At 34.8% G+C, this 21,699-nt stretch overlaps 2 protein-coding genes across 2 annotated transcripts; one reads left to right on the forward strand and one right to left on the reverse strand.

The window, feature by feature from the left end:
* On the forward strand, window positions 1-9,242 carry LOC113493076 (group XV phospholipase A2-like). The gene is made up of 6 exons (XM_026870889.1): window positions 1-429; window positions 888-1,262; window positions 2,334-2,561; window positions 5,027-5,198; window positions 5,981-6,103; window positions 6,417-9,242. The coding sequence occupies exons 1-6, from the start codon at window positions 342-344 to the stop codon at window positions 6,643-6,645; spliced, it is 1,215 nt and encodes a 404-aa protein (XP_026726690.1). The 5' UTR covers window positions 1-341; the 3' UTR covers window positions 6,646-9,242.
* Window positions 9,231-20,801, reverse strand: LOC113493075 (TBC1 domain family member 20). Its single transcript, XM_026870888.1, has 9 exons — window positions 20,561-20,801; window positions 20,262-20,390; window positions 19,413-19,519; window positions 18,265-18,402; window positions 15,797-15,999; window positions 15,108-15,324; window positions 14,330-14,439; window positions 13,618-13,818; window positions 9,231-9,322 (listed from the first exon to the last, which is right to left on the reverse strand). The coding sequence occupies exons 1-9, from the start codon at window positions 20,709-20,711 to the stop codon at window positions 9,295-9,297; spliced, it is 1,284 nt and encodes a 427-aa protein (XP_026726689.1). The 5' UTR covers window positions 20,712-20,801; the 3' UTR covers window positions 9,231-9,294.
* Between the last annotated feature and the right edge of the window lie 898 nt (window positions 20,802-21,699).

Raw genomic sequence — 21,699 nt, forward strand, 5'->3', positions numbered from 1 at the left:
GTGAGGTCGTTCTGTATTTGCGGCCGTGTTTTGATTTCGAAACAAAGATCAAAACAATGTTGTTGACACAAGCGGCCACCAGCTGACTGTTTACGCGGCTTTAAACTCGCGTTATCAGTTGTGCGGTTACCCCCGCCAATTTCAAGTTATCATCGTGTGATCCGCTGCGATCGTGCGATCCCGCTACGTCACTGCACACCTCTTGAACTCCACTGCGGCAATCTTCGGCCAATAGTTATAAACATCGGCCGCGGTCAGACGTATCGTTAATTGCGTAAAGGCATTCATAAAAGTGTTGTTTACGCTACGCAATTATTGTTATAGTTTCCGTTTTTAAGGAAATGACGAGTATTAAAATAAGTTTTCTTGTATTATTTATTTACGGTCTACTTGCGCAGAATTCGCTGGGTCTATCGCCTGTAATCCTCAGTAAGTATTGTTGTTTATTTGATTGCTATTTTCTAGAAATTTCACTCTGTAATAACTTTATAATAGATAGATTTATATAAATCTTTGCAGTAAACAAACATTTTGATGGCTCCCTTAATCCAGATAGTGTTGTTAACAACCTTCATAACTTGACTAGATTTCTGAAACCATATAACAAAAATATTATAAAACATATTAAAAATGATCTTGTTTTATCATTCAATGTAAACATCACTATTATACTTATTACAGGTGTTATGTTTTGTTATGGAACTAGCTTTACTCTAATGACTGTATAATTTCTTAGGATTGAAATGACTTGCATGATTTCCAACTGTAAACATCTGTAATTGAAGATATAATATGGAAATGAAGTTAGTACTTTCAATAAATTGAAACACATCTTGAATTTAAACACCTTTTTATGTAGTATTAAAATTATTTTTGTTCTCTCACAGTCCCAGGAGATGGAGGAAGTCAACTCGAGGCGAGACTAAACAAGACCAGTGTTGTGCACTACATCTGTGCGAAAACATCTCCGGACTACTTCAACATATGGCTGAACCTTGAGTTGTTAGTGCCCTTTGTCATTGACTGTTGGGTGGACAACCTCAAGTTAGAATATGACAATGTCACAAGAACAACTAAAAACCCCGCTGGAGTGGACCTCAGGGTCCCGGGGTGGGGGAACCCAGAGCCTGTGGAGTGGCTGGACCCCTCGCACCAGAGCAGCGGAGCATACTTCAACAGTATAGCTGACTCTCTTGTGAAGATTGGCTATCAGAGAAATGTGTCAATAATCGGTGCTCCATATGACTTTAGAAAAGCTCCAAGTAAGAAACAATGTTTTTTACATTAACAATATTATTGTTACTAAATGATAAGATTATGTGTTTCAATTTTAGTGATTGTTATTTGAATAATAAGGAAAATTTACGTATTTACAAAGCTACATAGTTAAGTGATTTTGGTTTTTAGTGTTTTAATTGGCTACCTAATTGGCATATTTGTGCCCCACTTCTTAGATCAAGATACTTACCAGCTACCAATTTCTTTTCATAGAAAGTATTACATAACAATCTCTATTACTTTGATCAGATCATTAATTCTTAGCTATTAAGTTATGAATAATATAATGAACAAATAAGATAAAGAGTGGTAATCAAACTATGTTAACTTGAGAAAATGTATAAATTCTGTTGTGATACATTGTACACATATAAATAGATACATGTTTTGTTTTCAAACAGTTTATTAATACAATACTTCAACAGTGTATGAGTAATGATCATTAGCACTGGAATTAATAACAATTTTAAACAGGAGCTTCTCAAATGATCGAAAGATTTATTTTATCATAATTATTTGTTATAATTGTTCATCATCATCATCGGCCTAGCCTTTTCCGAACTATGTTGGTACCACTGTTTTACAAGGAGCGACTGCCTATCTGACCTCCTAGTCAACTCAGGTACCTGGGCAACACGATACCCCTTGGTTAGACTGTTTGGCAGACTTTCAAGCTTCTGACTACCTGTACGGACTGTCAAAGATGTATGAATAACAGCCGGGACCCACAATTTAATGTGCCTTCCGAAACACGGGGGAACTCGTTATGACAAAGATGGTCACCCATTTACGGACCTACCGCGTAAAGCGTAGCTGAACCTGTGAGCGATTCACTTATCCAGTTATAGCTTAGAAACCAGCACCTACTGTCTTGCTATTATGGTTCATTCTCGCGAAGTTGTTCATATGGCTCGACTGGTTTTGGATCTAACTGGACTCCTAAATATGGGGCTAATGCTGGATCGGATCCGGAATTGACATTTTCATCTTATGATATGTATGTCCAAAAAAATATAATCATTTTGTCATCATATTAACCTCCAACAAATTTCCAGATGAGAATGCAAATTTCTTCACGGATATGAAGACGTTAGTCGAGGATACCTACAACAAGAACAACAAGACGTCGGTGACGCTGCTGGTGCACAGCATGGGCGGGCTCATGGCCATGCACTTCCTGCGGCTGCAGCCACAGAAGTGGAAGGACCAGTACATCCGCAGGCTCATCTCGCTATCCACACCCTGGGGGGGTTCCATGAAGGCTGTCAAAGTGTTTGCTATTGGTGAGTAAACTATTAGGTATATTAAATCAAAAATAATTATACCAGCAAGTAAAAGGTCCATGTATTAAAATCTAAAGTCGATGTCTGAGAGTGTATTGTTCTTTGCCACTTCATACTAGATTATAATTTACAACCTGTTGTTCGCTGCTTAATAGCTAAGTTTTGATGGTATTTGTATTTTAATTCATTGACATAATTAAAGTGCATACCGAAACCAAAAAGACTAATTTGACCATTCGTCACATTTCGTATTGTGTTTGAACGGTATGCTAGAAATACCTGTATATTTTGAATATTTTTGAACTCCGGGTTTTAGCTTAGGAAAGTATCTTGGTGTATAAGTATAAAGAAGTATAGGTAACGTAAGAGTCAAATTGACATATGTACCTTATGCTATAACAAATAAGCATAATTAAATAACATATACGTCTGGTAACTTGAGGTATTTAACACGTTCCTACGAGACGTTCAAAAGACTTTGTTTTTATATAAGTTTCGTGACTTTGAGGGATTCATAAATATTCATAAAGTTAATCTTTTTATTTACAAAATTTCTTACAGATTTAAACTGTATTAGAATTGCAAATGATTCACAACATACATGAGTTGATTTCGCACTTTTACTTCGTTTATTTTTGGTATCGTCTGTACTAAAATAAAAATAAACCGATAACAGTCGGAAGTATCTTTAATATGATTATAATAAGAACATAAAAACACAGATAAACACGCGCTGACCTACTTGTGTGACGTCACAAATCGCTATACACCACTACATGCGGAAATGTTCTTGAAGTTGTATTATATCAATAGGATTCTTCAAGGAGGCTTGCGCCGAGATAGTTTAATAAACTTGTATTAGCCTAACCTAGTTCTGTTCTTATACGTAAGTTGTGTATAAAGGCAGAGTTCTGTATAATCCAATTGCCATTAATTCATCGGCCATTGTAAAATAGCAGAATCGGGCGGCGGGGCCCTGTACCTACTGTTGTCATGGTTACTATTGAGTCAGACAGCGTATTAAACTACTCGTAGCTATATCCCTCTCCCACAACAGCACCTATCCTAATTAAAGAGTTACTAGTATACATAATTCCTCGTCAACGAGATAAAAAAATCCGCCAAGTGGAATATCTTTCACCTCCCACAACTTTTAAATGAATCGACCGATTTTTTTCAGTTTCAAACATGCCTGCATAATTCATCTCTAATACTTAATTGAAATCGCTCAATTTGGCAGCTACTATGCCACACATAGACAGGCTATCAGACAGGCACTCCAAACTTTAACACCCCTCTTTTTGAGTCGAAGGTTAACAAAATAAACATATTCGCCCACATTTGACTTTCCTACTACCTCCCGTAGTAAACAGTGTCCATAAACGATCCTAAACAATGTTGTTTCCAAAACAGTATGTATCACTCTGTGACGCATGATGTAACGGAAGACGCAGTCTGCTACATCGCCGTTGTCAGACACTTTCCTGCTGTTCGCGCATTTTATTTACGACGATCACGACCCCACACTATGAATCATTGATCATGAATGTATTATTTGATATTTGATGAGGTTGTTATATTGAGTGATTTTGTTGACATAAACGGACAAACCAATGAAATAATTAATCAAATGTTATTCTTTAACCGTCGTTTCGTGTCCTTGTTATTGAAACTATATATATCACGTTTCCGCAATTAAAATTAATTCGACATAATCATATTATGATGATTAATCTATTTAAGTGTAAAAAGCCATGACCGTACAACAATAGAATGTCCAGTTTGATTAGGCTCCCATTGTAAAGACGTTAAATTTACTATGTAATGGAATTTGCAAACAATTTCCCTTGATTGAAGGCTGACATTCTATTGACTTTACGGTATTGATTCTAATAATTATGTAAGTTGATATAAAGTCTACAAGTAAACAGAATAATTAACTCACATCTTTGCATATCAATCCTAATGATAATCTACCTTCATATCTGCTGTATGTATCCCTAATCATAGATACTCCTCTATTAGCTATAAATTTTGACACGAAAGTTACGTTGTTATATGTATTTACAATTAATACAACTACAACTCACTTTCCTATAGTGACTCAACATTACCAACAAGACTCTAGGTATTACCAACAATTTACTGTGACTAGATTCATCGAAGCATTAGCTGGGCAAACGATATACTTAAGACAAGGAAAATTATAACCATTAATTTAGTAACTCATCGTATTTAATTTACGGCCAGTTTGAAATAGTAGACGTCAGCGAGACATGACTACAAGCCTTAAAACAGCGTTTATTTAGTAACTAGCCATGAAAAGCATCAATATGAAAACAAGAAAAATATCGACTTTGTAGAAGTGTGGGTAGGCAGCTGATTTTTTGCACCTAAACCCTACCGCGTAAATTTATTATCTACGATACTACCTAAACCTACTACTACCACTTGTATGTTTCCAGGTGACGACCTGGGCAGCCTGATGCTCCGCGAGAGCATCATGCGCACGCAGCAGATCACGTGCCCGTCGCTGGCGTGGCTGCTGCCCTCGCCGCTGTTCTGGAAGCCCGCCGAGGTGCTCGTGCAGACCGACAAGTACAACTACACCGTCAACGACTTCCAGAAACTGTTTACGTGAGTACTATACAGCAATTAATTATATAAGAACGTCAACATCTAATGGAAAACTACCTATAAGTACTGGATCGCTCTTCCGTGCAGCGGGGATCAGATTGTGAATAGTCCAAATGATTGCCAACCTTAAGAAATCCGGAACCGGAAGAATATTATTATTGGCATGGTATTAGCCCATGTCTATAGAGTCCAAAATAACATAGGCGTCCTGTAGGAATTTCCTACAGCAGTTTTCCTGAACCATAAATCTTCCTTGCGCCTTTTCAGCACCTTTGATCACAAAGCTTCACCCAATTCAAGGACTAAGCTTATAGAAAATGGCAGTAGTAAACACTAAAAATGATCTCCGTAAGCAACATATTATGTCTCAATAGTTGCCGAGTTAAATTACTGATAAAACATCATAAAGAACAAGTAAGATACTTACCGCGCAGGTCAGCGACCCGGACGGGGCGCGGTGGGCAACAGACCACGCGCATGATAATATTTAGGTGTGAAGTCATTAAACATAATGACTGAATTATTATTATGTATGAGTATAAGAAAAAGACACCTTATTTAACATATCTTGAACTTCAATTCGCAGTCAAAATATTGAAATGAGAATTCTTAGCGTATCGGGAGTTTCAAAATATTCACATCACTCGTACAAAGTCCAATCCGGTAGATATAAGTTTTTTGAGAATCACAGCTCAGCTCATCTTGTAAGATGATCATTGGCGAGGTGGTAACATTATGAATGTTCGCACTTTGCAGTAACAGTAAGTGTAATATTGTTCCAGGGACATGGAGCTGCCGGACGCGTGGGAGATGCGCAAGGACACGGAGAAGTACACGAAGGACTTCAGCGCGCCCGGCGTCGAGCTGCACTGCATCTACGGATATAATATCTCTACTGTTGAAAGGTATAGTGCTCATACTTAGCTGTCGTTAGACTAACGAGGTAGATAATAAAAAAATGTTTAAGCGAACTGCCACTCATTTAATATTGTAAAATATTGTGATATGATATTATATTGTATTATGAATGAAATAATATTGAGAAATTGTACAAGAGGGTGTAAAGCCTCTGGCCAGGGGCTTGCCGTAATTAAAATATTTATAATAATTATGTATAGCTACTAGAGACTAGACTACTTTAAAAAAGTTATTTTTTGGTATTGGTAATGATGATCATTTAGCTTAATATTCTATCAATTTTTTTAATGTTTTTTATAGATTGGTATACAAGCCAGGCACGTGGCTGGACGGCTACCCGACGCTGGCGACGGGCGACGGCGACGGGACAGTGAACCTGCGCTCTCTGAACGCGTGCGAGCACTGGCGCAAGCGCAGCCTCCGCAACGGGAACCCCGTCAAGTCCCTGCCGCTGCCCAACGCTGAGCATCTCAAGATACTACACGACCAACGGGTCATCGACTATATACAGCTCGTCATGAAGAACTGAAGAGCATGCAGGTTGATGAACTGGTAACCAAATTCTGTTACTTAGAGTTAAAAGTAAAGCATATTGGTTGACTATCTTGACTACCACTGCGAAAATCAGAGTATGAAGCTCGAAACGGCAGAATTTCTAACTTCTATTTCATGATCACTCTCGGTTACTGTAAGGATGTCTGAATTTGGAAATTGATTAATGTAATCTTCTGATATCAGATGGTTTCATACTTATTTTGTGATGTAATGTCTCGTAAACCGGGGGTTGCTCTTTAAACCTACATTTTAATAAAGTTACATCGAACTCTTTCATTACATATACAAACCTACAAAAGGTTTGTACGATTGTACCATTAGTCATTGAAATCTCTTGCTCAAAATTACTCATTGAAAAGAATTTATGTATGAAGTTACATAAACATTTGACCTTCATTGAAAAAATCTAATATGCTTTGTTCTGGGTACCGTAAGTTTAATTAGTTATTAAGGATAAAAAAGGGAAAAGTATCTTTGAAATAACGCTTATCTCTCTAAATAATGAAACATTTTATTTCATTTAAAGATATTCTAGAGAAATGTAAGACTTTTATTTGGGAATAGTGAATGTTTTCTCTGTATAAGAATAAAAATATCGTAGGAATACATCTTCAGCTCAGATAATAAATAAAACCATTATCTTACTTGCCAGTTACCTTAGATGCTTTAACACAAGTTTAGTCGTATTTTCTACAATACACTGTTTACAAAGTCAATCTGCGTATTTAGCTACTTAACCTAATTAGTAAATTTACATCGCTCTTTCTGCAGATAGTCGACGCAAAACAGCTCTGCTAAAAATATATAAAAGTTAAAGTTAGTATTTCAATAGAAAATTGAACCTTAGTAGTAAGTGATAAGGTTTAAAGTATATTTACAATGCTCCTGTAACTTCCTCAGCGTCCTCATATGTTTAAGTGACAAAGCCAAGCTTTAACGGCTGTGATATACTTTACTTAACATATTTATTTTCATACACACACCATGACAATTTACACGCAATTGCATTTGTTTATGTCTACATCTAACTAAGGTTTCTTGTCAGAAGTATTTTAAATATTTGAACATATTTTTTTAGCAACAGCTAAATGCAGGTTCTAACCATAAAACCCGTAAAAAAATACTGAAAACAGTATTTTTATAGAAACTATCGTAAGAATTATTCATTATTAAAAGATGCATCGGTTCGGCAATCCCGATAAATACAAGTAAGGAACCGTTGCGTCATTTAATAAATAATTAAGTATGGCTATTTTTTCTTCGCGCAATACTATACTTTTCTCAATATTGTTGTTATATGGTCACTTTGCCAGCAACAACTTAGTGTGTTTTAAAATAAATAAAAAACAATCTATATGCATGTGTTCAGTTAAATTACATTTTGAAGTATATATTTATTGGTCATTAATTGGGCTTCCGTAGACGACTTACCAAGTCTGTGTCACTGCTTCCTTTCACGACGTGTTAATTTGGAAACTATTAATACGTAACACATTTATTTATGCATTTACTGAATTGTGTAAAAATCTAACATAACGTGTTGTAAAATATTTTAACAAATTCTGTTAATCTCACGTTTTTTATTCATGAGCTACGCACCAAATGCGAATGTGGATTGTTTATTGAAATAATGCTCTCTTCATCCTAGCCAAAATAATTTATTTTGTTACCAAAAAAACCTGTTTCTGTGTCATTTTGCGGTAATTGGACACAGTTTACGTGTAAGCAGGGAGTGGATGATTTCATATTATTTGATTATAAAAAATCTAAATCTAATATTCATTGCTAAGTTGTACCTGACACGAGATGCAAACGTGTCAAGTGCTTTGCGCCCTGCCAAAGTGTTGAATCCTCACGAAAATATATATGAACTCATAATTGTTATTGTTGAAATACTACAGATAAGGCAAACAGTCGTCTAGACTACCTTTATTCAATTTAAGCTTATTGTTTTATAAATATATGTTTATTTATTATGATGTAATATTTTTATATTGGTGTATGGATTTCTTTACGTCAAACTAACCTGGCGAAAAGATATGTTGATTAATTTCATAATAAATTTCTGTATTTCTTTTTGGTGTCTAATAGACTTGTCAAAACTATGATAATAATATTATTATTTTTTACTTTTAAGTTAACTACATGACTGTGTGGAAATAGTGTGCATGCGCAAAAAGGTGTCTAGTTAGATATAAGTAGAATTATATTTTTATGTACTATACTAGGTACTACTAAACTATTTCTGTAGTCAGCCAGTCACGATCTAATTCAAATCGCCCGAAACTTCTAGGTTTTGTGTCATTTTTTAAAGTTCCATATAGAAAATATATAACAGAAGTTTATTTTATATAAAACAAGTATTTTAATACCCGAATTGTATCATAATTGATATTGTATCACTTCATAAGAAACTACAACAATTGAAAATTTCTTGAACCATGACACAATTCCTGAATTTATCATCAAACATTATATTTATTTGCTCCAAAATAGAAATATAGTAGGTTGTCATAAACTATAGATGAATGCGTAAGTGAGAGTTGAATGAAATAAAAATTACCCAAGAAATATTATTTATTTTATTTGCACCTAATTCCCTTCTCACACTAATTGTGAATATCTATAGTTCCAGTGCATTTTCTCGCCTTCTGAAATATTGAAAATAAGTTTTTATAAGCCACTTTAGAATAAACATTTTATTTTCCAGTTTTAAATATTAAGATATCATAATATTAGCCATCTCTTAAGTTGAGATAAATGAGGTATACCTTCACCTGTACTGGATCCACCACACCATAGAATGTTTGTATGGGCTCATGAAAAAGCATACAACTCTTATGCCTTCCCTAATTCGTTGATAGAATATCCAATAAAAAAAATTAACAAGCTCACATTATTCAGCTCTAAAAAAAGGAAGTGTTAGTAAAAGCAGGTTTTCAACACGTATCTGTGTGCAAAATAGCTATGCGTATACTGCTAAAATTAGCATCATATCACAATTTTCCAAAATTCTTCTCAGTTGCTCAAACTCTAAAGATGTATCGTACACAATTCAATAGATAAATCGCACTGATCAGACGTCGACGCCAGAATAGATGGGTAGTAGAAATGTCAATTTTTTTTCTTTATGTAAGTTTTTTCAAATTTCGATTTCGAAGATTTATATGATCAATTCGGTTGATCTCGAAGTATCTGTTTGAAAGTAGTTTTATTTCTAGTATTGATCAAATTCCAAAATAAAACTTTATGAAGCACGGGTATTATTATCTAGTCTACGAATAAAACACAGTATTCAGTAATAAAATGTATTTAACTTTGCATTCCATTATCAGCCGTATGGCCTACCGGGGTATTATTCGTTCGCCTATCCTACAGCGGAACAGTCGTCGACCAAAACATGTATACACACAGAAAATTGTACGAACAAATTTCAGATATTTAAATTTCTAAAGAAAACTGAAAATTCGAAATCACTGAAAAACAGATGAAAACGATTTTATTTCTGGGTATATAAATGTTTTCTCGCAAACATAATCTTACGAAATAAATACACTTTACATAGCCCCTAATAAAGCTTAATACATAATACTATTATAGAGCGGCTGATTTTATACAAATTTAGTTTACGTTCTACCAACATTCTTGTTTTTCTTCACAGAAATACATATATAAGTGACTAATTTATTAAGGGTTAGTGATTCCAAATAATCTGTATTTTAGAGCCATATTAATGACTAAAGTAATTTTTAGATACATAATTTTTACAAAAATAGGGCATAAAAATTCAATAGATAGATTTCAATTTAAAATAGGGGAACAAATCAGCCGCCATTTTAGGAAAAAACTTTTGGTTACTTTTCACCCAGTAACTTATTATTAACAATTTTGACTTTTCATGAGAGTAGCCTACACCTTAACCAGATTCACACGATCACATATTCTTCATATTATTACGAACAAAACATCAACGAACACTGCAAACAATATAAATAACGAAATCACATATATTAGGATGTTATATACATACAATATTTACACGCGGAGACGTTTAGGTTATATCTTTTAGCGTATGTACTAAGAGCGAGTGATCAAAACTGACTACAAGTAGCATAACACGACCCTAAAAGATTTAACCGAAAAAATAAAAAAGAATCTTTATAGTACAGTTTGCCACGAAATATTAATCACATTGTCAAATTATTTAACCATGAATGAACAACGTAATTAACATTACATTCAACGTGATAACGATTAGAGTATTAGGGGTAATCTTTTTTTTTTATTTTTAACGTTTATATTTACCATTCCTATTTAAATAACCTTAACAAACATTAGTTTTTCAGTTCTAGAGTGCATACAATAACAGTAAATAATAAATGCTTATATTCCTCTCAAGGTCACGACGTCGTGAGGATATACCAACTAGCGAGGAATGAACAATATTAACCTAATATTAAAAAAAAAAGGAAATATCACATTTTTTCAACCAAAATCCAAGTTCCACGCAAAATTATTTTTTATCATTCATTTTCAATCCGATGAACTAATTTAATTTGGGTTTCATTCATAAATGCCTCAGCCAAAACAATGCAACAAAAATATACAATTCATTATAGATTCAATAACCGCGATATATACAAATATACATTCATGAATCCTGAATAAACATTAATTTGAATGGACACAGATCTTCAAATTATGTAGCGTTAATTAGCAGACATGTGGAGAGGCATTTACAACTCCCATACTTATCAAAAACTCATAATAAATAACATATTTCGAATCATACATTCACATCTACACTCTATATCTTTATTAGTAACATGTTATATTGTATTTGTTCTCTTCCTACTATTTAACATTTCATACAAATTCCATGCAGATTGTGTACAGAGAGACTCCATTGGAAACACTCATTAACAGTGCACTTTCCTAACTACTTGAATTTTTAAAGCGCTTAATTTTTTAGTAGCGTCTTTTTATTGGTCATACAAAATGTATGTATGAAAAGCTTCTAGTTAAAACTTCATAAAAACCTTATCTTTATTATTTCGATTATAAACAAAACTCATTTTTGAGACGAAAACAGTTCTTGATCCATTATTCAGTTGTTTTGTGTGATGGTTCCAAATAATTAACATATTTTTTCTGTAATTTTCATTACCTTTTTAATTCAACTGCAATATTATTAAAAGTTAGTGTATAACAATTCGACAGTTGGTTACATAGTACACTTACATATGTAAGGCATCGTTAAGTCTTATTCTAGCCTACCATCGTAGATTAACATGTTTGACTAACGCGTAAATCATGTTTTTTGGCAAAAACACAAAAAACATCGAAATAAATAAAATGATCTGTCATTGAAGAGTGAATTTGGTTTACAACAACTGCATCAGGCGGTAATTCATAACACGATGCGAGTGTAATCTTCTAGCAATTTTGCACACATTTACGAACACTTAGCCAAACAGGCTAATCTTATTTATTGATATAAAATGTTTAGGAACGAAGGCGAACCATGAGCTGTACATACAAGTTGCTTTTAGTTTAAACTAAAGTAATATAAAAAATGTTCTTAACAAAAGTACCATTAAATTAACATTTACATAATTATTTTTACAAAAAACTAATGTTCATGAAACAATAGAGAAACACTGACAAACACAAATAGTCTTTGTTCCAAAACACTCCATACCACAACGCACAATAAACATTAGCAAGCCGCGTCCCAACGGTTACCCGAATACATCCCTTATGCCTAACGCGTTAGAGCCTACATCGGCCTAACATCAGTTTGTCCGCCGTCCAAGCAAAGCGATGACTCCCACACTGCAAGCCAGTCTCATAAAGCTACAACTAACGTCACTCATGCCAGCTCTTTGTGAAATGTTCGAATAGGTCCCAAATATAAGCGGGCGTGTTTGTTCTGCAGTAGAGAAAATAAGAATTTAGGCATGTTTGTGTATTTTGTTGTTTATGATACAAATATTCAACACTCTAGCTATTTTGATAGCAGGCAATAGTGAGTGATTTCATTTAATTTTAAAAAAGCTATGTATGTTTATTGATGGGCGGTGATGATAAGCAAATTATGATAGAAGTCATCACAACAAACATTTATAGAGGGCGCCATTAGTGGCGGTGAAGTTGAACTTAAAATCATTCACTTCATGACTTCAACGTTTAACTAAAAGAGAACAAATTATACAACACATTTTTTAACTAACTCTACAAAATTCATACATTTATGATTTTGAGACACACAATAATTACTGACTCATTTTAACACAAAAATGACTGCAGTCAATACGCGAGGACGTATCCCTCAGTAATAAAGAACAATTAATTATTAATTATAATCTTAAAATTGACTTCATTTCATTTTGTATGTGACGTTATTGTAGTTAGTACTGTTGCTGCATGATTGTTTTAAATGTGATCTATATGATGCAGTGTATAGGTACATAAAACAAAGCAGGTTAGTTAGTTAGTCGCCACATGGCACTGGACAGTGTGAGATGCCAGCTAACAGGCCGCTAGGGGAAATTGTCGATATTTCGTGAATTATATAAAAAGAAGAAATAAACGAGGAAATTATTGAGTGGTTTAAGATTTTTTTTATCTGAATTTGTACTATAAGTGTCAAAGCAGGTTTGTTGTCATCGTGAAAGTGAAATGCGTGAATTTTATAGCATGTAGTAGCATCTCATTCAGACAAGCAAAGCCCTGCTTTAAAACTTATAGTATGCGTGTTGTATACCGAATATCGAAAATAGGCAACACTATTTACTTCTTGATGATTAATAAAGTAATAATAGTTAAGTTTTAATTCACAAAAAGAACTTATGTGATAAGATGATGCGTGTCCACGTATATACCGACAGTTCCCGTTGGCGCCGCCTAGAGCCGGAAGAAGACAAACTGATAAGCGTGGCGCTACCTGTTGTAGAGCAGGTCGGGGCGGTAGTACACGAACACCGCCAGCAGCACCGTGGCGGCCGCCAGCGCGCCGCGCCGCGACACCAGGCGCCCGGCCGCGGGCAGCGCGCGGCGCAGGCGGGCCGGGAGCGACGTGTGGCGGCTGCGGGCCGCCGCCTGGCGCCGCTTCATGCGCTCCTCGTCCAGGCGCCGCTGCTCCTCTCTGGGGACAGATATACATCGTTAACAGACATTCCGAATATTTGAAAACAATTTTTGGAGTTCGGTGTCCACAGATTAATATTTGTACAACAGTTTTTAGTAGTCGATGTCCACAGACTTATAATGAACTCCAGTACTAAAGCTCGAAGCATGAACTGTGATAGTTAGACAGAAGATTTTTTTTCGAACTATGTGCTTCTGTTCTGTTACAGCTATAGCAAGAAATAATAATAATGAACATTGAAGTTAAACTACCGATAATACAGTCACCAACTGAATGAATAAACCTTTCCAGAGAATTGTTATTTTTTTGAACTTGATCAATTTTCAAATTTAATTAGAAATCGAACCTAATAGGAATAAATCAATTTATCAATAATGTCTAAAACCACACAAACTTCACATTATAAATTCATTATCACCTAATCACGTGCGAAATGTTTCAGCAAAGAATTTTAAATATGATTTTACACAAATAAACGAAAAAAAGAATACAAATAAAGTTAACTCACTCTCTCCTCTCCAGCGCAGCCACTTCCGGCTCGAGGTCAGTTGGATCGTTATTCTCGTACAGCGTCTTCGCGGTCACCAATATGTCTTCGAAAGGTAAGTCGTCTGGTAACTGGAATTAATATAACATTATATTAAACTAGCTGTTGCCTGCGACTTCGTCCCCGTGGGTAGAAGATATAAGTTATGATTTAGGTATACCTGCCCGGTTTTTTTTTCACATTTTCCATTGTATCTTAGCTCCTATTAGTCACAGCGTGATGGTTTATAGCCTAAAGCCTTCATTGATTAAGGCTCTATTCAACTCAAAAAGAATTTTTCAATTTGGACCAATAGTTCCTGAGATTAGCGCGTTCAAACAAACAAACTCTTCAGCTTTATATACTAGTATAGAAGTATAGATATAGACAAGCAATTATTTTTGACACCGTTCGGACGGCGAAATTATTACTGTTTCATAGCAGTAAAGTATTTTATTTTAGACAAAACCTTTTTCGTCTCAAAAGATACCAGTACGTTTAATTGAATCTTAAAGTCTACTACGATCCTACTAATATTGTAAATGTCAAAGCATCTCTGTCTGTCTGCCGGGGGGTAATGCTTTTTTTAAGGACTACGGGTATATTTCGATTAAATATTGTTTATTGGAAATAATGTTATATGTGTACAGAAGTTTTTGAGTATTTTGAGAGAGGGTAATGGGGCGAGGCGTCAAGTGAAGGCGCACTGTAAACTACTTCTAGTATTATAACACCGACAACGAAATACAATGCAACTTACCCTGGACAACAAACAATGCAGCATCGCCATATCACATTCACACGTGTAGACCTCATCAGCCCTGTAGAGCACGATGGCGGCCGTCACGTAGACGGGGAACAGCGGCGGGGCGCACAGGAAGTAGTCGTACAGCCGGACCACGTCCGTGTACTTGTTGAGGCTGTGCCCGAACCAGGTCAGGTACCAGGGCAGGGCGAACATCGTGCCCACTTGTGCTCTGGAACAATACACATGTTTAATAGTTAGATGTGTACTAAAGTGCTCCACGGGTAGAACAGTCGGTAGACATTTTTGGAAGAATATAAAACTGATTTGGTCTTACTTCGGTCTAAATAAAATCAGAATAAAGTGTCAGCTATATTAAATTATCGACCGGTAAAATAGCGTGTAGCATGCTAGAGATTAAGGCTAATTTTAAGATCTGAGAATGGTCAATTAAAAGAATTAAAAAGACGATTTCATGTATTTGATCTGGAAGGTTTGTTTAAGCGTGCTATGGTGTGGAATTGAGACGTTTCTTCTACACAGTTAGACCACTTAGGAAGCGATCATGCCCTCAGTATTGGAAGTCCGACTCATACTTTTTTTCTCTAGCCCACTGTGTCACACTGCTGGGCAAAGGCCTCCCCCAAATTCTTCCACTCATACTAACAAGTTTATAAAAACAATACTGATTCTTATAAACATACTTGTCTAAGCACTCGGCGAGCTTCCTGTCGGCCCTGCTGACGACGGGCAGCATGTAGTTGAGCAGGTGTTGCGTGGGCTGCATGGTGGTCTGCATGAAGGGGGCGAGCGGCGCGCCCGGCCCGTACGACAGCCGGCACAGCAGCGGGAACGACGCGCGGTCGCCGCACACCAGCAGCAGCGTGATGGCCACGTCGTGGTAACCCTGGAGGCATATATGAAGTATTGCAGCTGATAGCAAAGACTTTTCCACCTAGCTACGAATTAAAAAAAAAACAAATCCACTGAACCCCTAGTGTGGGAGTCGATTTTAAAAGAGCCCATAAGATTTCTATTAGAACGCAAATTTAAAAATTAATGAAAAATATGACTTTTATGAAAAACCCCAACGAATCATTTCGATACTCAATAACATAGGTAATAAATATTACCCGGGCATTGTTTGCCACCATTCCGAGCCTACCGCCAGGAAACTGACTTCCCGAACATTTAGAGTTGGGCAGGTCGATTTAGAATTAGTTTCCTAAACCATTATACCTTAGTACCATTCAAGTTGCGTGCGGGTCATTGACCGAGAAAACTATAAAAGCATGACACCTATACTTACTATTCTACTATTACGATTATAAATGTGTGTGAATTTCCTCATCTATTATAAGAATATAACAACAACTGCCCTTTGATATTTCCATTTCTTCGCCTTTTTCAGAATAAACAATGGCTTTATTATATGCAAATATAAAATCTGCATATCTTAGTCCAGTAAATTAGAATCTCTATAATAGAAAACATCACGAGAGTATCGGTCGACGAGGATTGACATACATAGTACAATCGGTAACAAAACTCAATTAATTAATTATATCTTCTACGTCAGTATCAGTATTTTTAACTGCTATGCAGGAGTGTTTAGTGCGTTTAAATAATATTTTCGTTTTTTTTTTTAAATTTAGGCTTACAAGCAATTTTACAAAGTCAAAATACAATGGATCTAAGAACAACCTAAGAATGAACTTCAATGAACCATAATGATCTTGCTGCGAAACAAAAAATCGGAACAAGCTTGTTGATGGTGCAGTTAAAGATGTTGTTGATGAAGTTGATAATATTAAAAGACTTTTGTCGCTGACCGTACAAGTAGTCTATACCCTTGTGTAGGTAACTGATAACGTTAGAAGTTCAGTACAAGGTCAGTGTTATGTCATCGCTTTCCTTCTTTGTTTGTTTAATGGCGTTAACTATGACTAACTTAGGTTTAGTCGTGTTAGTAAGGCTTTGAATACTGCGCTGTAAATTGTATCCCATTTGACCATAGATTATAAGAGAGGTGATGCACCTACGCATAATTAGCCGGTATGAGTCATACTACTTTGCTTACCCCAAGCAAGAGGGTTGTTAAGACTTCCTGGTTCCACGCAACTTCTCCCCGTTTTTGTTACATATTTCAAAATTGCTCTGATCTTATTAATCATACCGTAGTGGCGAACGTATGGTCTAATGGTCTATATTACATGTTAAATAAAATTAACGACAGAACATAATTTAAGTTGTATGAAATACAATTCAATCAACCTAATTGAATTAATACATTCAATATTCAGGTCACGAGGTATAGTTTTACTAATTCGATCGATCCTTTATTTTTATGGGAAGCCCCAAAACAGTTAAGCTATTGTTCAGGTGTGAATAAATAACTACTTTTTGATGTCCTATATTTACTATAACATTCATATTTTAGATAGTGCAATCTAAAATGTTGAAAATTAAACAGACTTGTTATTTGATACGTGCCGTTGTATACGGAGTTTTGAACTGCGGTTTGCGGTTGCTTATTTATCTCCTAGACTACCTAACGTGAAACTACAACAGAAACAGCGTCCTATATAGTATAATAACAAATTGAGCTAAGGAATTTTCAACTATAATACGAATAGAATCATAATAAAGATATAATGTATTACGCATATATTCATAACAATACGTTATTTATAATTATATAAATAGCTACGTAAACTTGACCGAGTGCTTTGGTAATTATTTTCGTTAAAGTTTACGTCAATTATATAAATAACTTCTAATTCGGACTCAATCTGAATCATACGAGACGAGAGTCGATTGCGCCGAAAACGCAAAACCTACTACTTACAAGTTTATATTAATAACTGGTTTTATTGAAAGTTCCTGCGTCCTGTCAATGTTAGAAAAGGCGAATTGTCTGGTCACCAAATTGTACTGCCTGAGTGACACGCATTTCTATTGATCGCAAATGGCTTGTACTTTGCTTATTTTTTAAATATAGTTCATTATTTCCGATCCATTCCGGAATGTGCATGGCCTTCTTTGAGGTGGCCAAGGACTAGTCAATTTACTAAAATTACGTTTATCAAGTCGCAACAGTCATATGTGGGGTTCTTCGCGTCTAACTATAATGCGGGAGTCACACTTTCACTTATTTCTTTTTGGGACTGACCTGATAGTACTTCAAATGTGGATACTTCATGATGACTCGGAGTATAAGCACGGTGAGCTGGTCCTGCAGCGCCACTCTCTGCTCGTACGGGATGCCTGGAGGAAACCGCTTCAACGACCGATTTACATCTAACACCACCTGCCAAAGACGACCTACTATTAGTATTAAAGTAAGGTCTAAGGAATCCCTGTAGCATGGACTTTGTCACATTCAAATAACATGCAAAAAGACAACCTTAGAACTTAGAACAAGGTTTGGTGATCCCAGATACGCTTGTCTCATGCGGGGATCGAACCCGCTTTACGTCGCGTACAGTCGTCATTTGTATGGTATGAACTTTTTTTTATAAAATGTTATCTTTTACTCGTCAAAGGCAATGAAAATTGCTGTATGAAAATTAAACCAAATGTGATTCATAACAAAAATACAGAGACATATTATAGACAAACAGCATGCTTTTTTAAGATTTAAATTAGTTTTGCCTACTGAAAAAAGTTCTATCTGCATGCTACAATCTTATCAAAAACAGTAATAAAATTCTATCTGCAATTCACACGTTTATTATTGGCTGAAAATTAAACTGTTAATATTACATGCATCTAAAACCAGCTTATTATAAAATACAAGGACCATTATAATTCAATATACTGACTATTATTGTTGTTATTACTACAATAGAATATCTCACAATGATAATAAGTGCATTGAATTGTTGTGACTGATAATACAGCAACTTGAATAAATACTACATGTCACTTATAAACATACTCTTTTCTCTTAAACTCTTTAGCTGATGACTCATTTTATTTCTGATATTTTCTTTATGATGTTACTAGTATTTAACAAAGTATATTTACAATGAACATGAGGTAAACATTATACTATTTTATCTATTGTTAACAAAATGTTTTAACTGGACAGAACTGTCCAGTGCAAAGATATGGGGAAGGCATTTGGCCAGCAGTGGGTAAGCATAGACTGATAGAAAATACTATTCCCTTACAACCATAAAACATTTACACTTTTATGCATGATGCACATAGCACAATCTCAAAAGACAGATACTTTATATCTTTAATAAAAAAAAAACACTATTTTCTTTAGAGGTAACTTATAAAGATATGGAAATAAGTATGGTGTGTTCTTACCTGATTGTACTCTATGTGTGTAGACAGTTCATCAAGGGACGGAGGTTCAGTCAGTTCTTCCTGCGTCACTCCAACTAATAATGGCCATATTTTTCTTCTGTAGTCATCTGTATCAAACAAATTGTCATTAAATATTTAATAAATATTTTTTTATGTTGTAAGAAAAAATATTTATAATGGTAAGACATAATAACCTGAACAAAAAACAATGAACCATTGGGATTATCAGTCATTTTATGTAAAAAAGATATTTTTATTCATTAATTCTCATACTATCAAAATTCTCATTTAGGTTTTATAATTTCTGATCACATACTTTAATACAAATACTTTTACCAAAATGTCATATGTTTAGGTATATAAAAATAAAGGTAAACAATCTTGTTGAATATTATTATACAAACACATAAAAATAACAACCACTTTTTATAGGTATAGTGATATAGGTTGTGAGTGTAGGTCAGGTGTTAAAATTGTATTTTCTAAAGTTGAATAGTAACCATATAACAGTTTTAAATTTTGAAAATGCCTATTGCCTAACTACTGAGCTAAGCAAAGATTTCTGGCCATCTTTCAACATGTTTAGTTAAAATATCACATAAATGTATTTTTTTAATAGCAATCAATCCAACCTATTAAGTTCAATCTACAAAGTGACACTGACAGGTCAATGAAAATGGGTAAGTGGGTTTAAAAAAATAATAATACATATCTTATTAATAATTACACGGCATCACAATGTAATGAGATATCAAGAAATGTAATATTATTTATGTATATGTAAACGGAAATACGTGAAAGATGTATTGCTTAGTAAGTTGAGACATAAACAAATTGAACCTAACTCACCACTAATCAATCCCGCTTTGCTTTTTGCAAAATTCTGCCATTGTTCCAAGTTTACGCAGTCCGGGTTCTCTAGGCATTTCTCCAAATCTTTCTTTTTTTCCTTAACATCTGGGTCTTCATAATCAGGTTCTAAAAAGTTTATATGACATCAGAAATATGCAAGTCTGACTTTCACTTACATTTTCAATAATAACGTAATGGAAACGGATACCAAAATGTAACTGATCTCATTGACCAATATATCTAGTTTATAAACAGATAGGAAGTAATCAAATTGTCACATTTTTTGTTTACAATACCTTCATCAAATTTTAACTCGGAAGGCGTAGAGATGTCATCAATATTTTTAGCGTTATTCAAGTCGAAGGATTGTTTGTTCGGTGTCGGTGAACAGTCGCCGTTTAAATTACACTTATCACCAATATCGGCGTCGGTATTATTCGATTCCATATTAGAAAGTTAAAAATTAATCGAGCGAAAACATTACACCATCCTTCCCCATAGGGCGATGTGATGACATTTGAGAAAAATGTCATGTTCACTAACTGACTAACACAGATTAAAAAGACATGGCTAATCTTTAACACGGATTATTATTAAAATCTTGAGTTGATTGTTTTTTTTTTTAGGAAAACAACAAATTTAATTTGGTATTGTGTTTACATACAATAGCAGCAGTTTAAAAAAAGGGAATTATTAATAAGAACCCATATAATAATATAATGCACAGGTTTTCGGAACGCATCAGATGCGACAGATTCTGTCAGCCAACGTTACGTTCCGATTTACAATTGATACTGTAGACACTTCAACGGTATTTCTGTATGTAATGATGAAAGTATCGTTTATTGAAGAGGTACTTTAATAGTCGTAGTGATACCTAGATCTGTACATAATGTTGACTCATTCCAGTAACATGAATGGTTTTTAGTCCTTGCTTTATGTTTGACTAAAGCGTTTCACGGACTTGCAATTTCAACGAGAACTTTATTCTATTGCATGTATGTTTTATTTTTAAAAGTCAAAAATTAATAAGTTACTGTCATAGTAAACCATCCTGATTGGATCAATAACATTGTTAAAAATTTGTAAAATAATAAATGGCCAAAAATATTTTTTTATAATGGATCTCAACGTTCATTCTCCCAATGAAAGTATTAGAAAAATTGAGGATATCATAGATATACAAAAAGCAAACGGAAATTTTAACGTCCGGCAAGTGGCTTTCAATCTTCCATCAGAATCAGAAAGCACAGTTTCAGCAAATTTAGCAAAAAGCTTGGAATCTGGTTTGTTTAAGAATAAGTCTGACGTTGACAATAAGAAAAAGATAAAAAAATTGCGTTCCAAACGGCAGAAGAGCCCTTTACCAGATGTTATATCATGGCCAAGCGACTCCGATATCACAGTGCTTAGAATGAAACTATGCCTGACCAGC

The sequence above is a fragment of the Trichoplusia ni genome, chromosome 4 (genome assembly GCF_003590095.1).
Source record: "Trichoplusia ni isolate ovarian cell line Hi5 chromosome 4, tn1, whole genome shotgun sequence".
Lineage (NCBI taxonomy): Eukaryota > Metazoa > Arthropoda > Insecta > Lepidoptera > Noctuidae > Trichoplusia > Trichoplusia ni.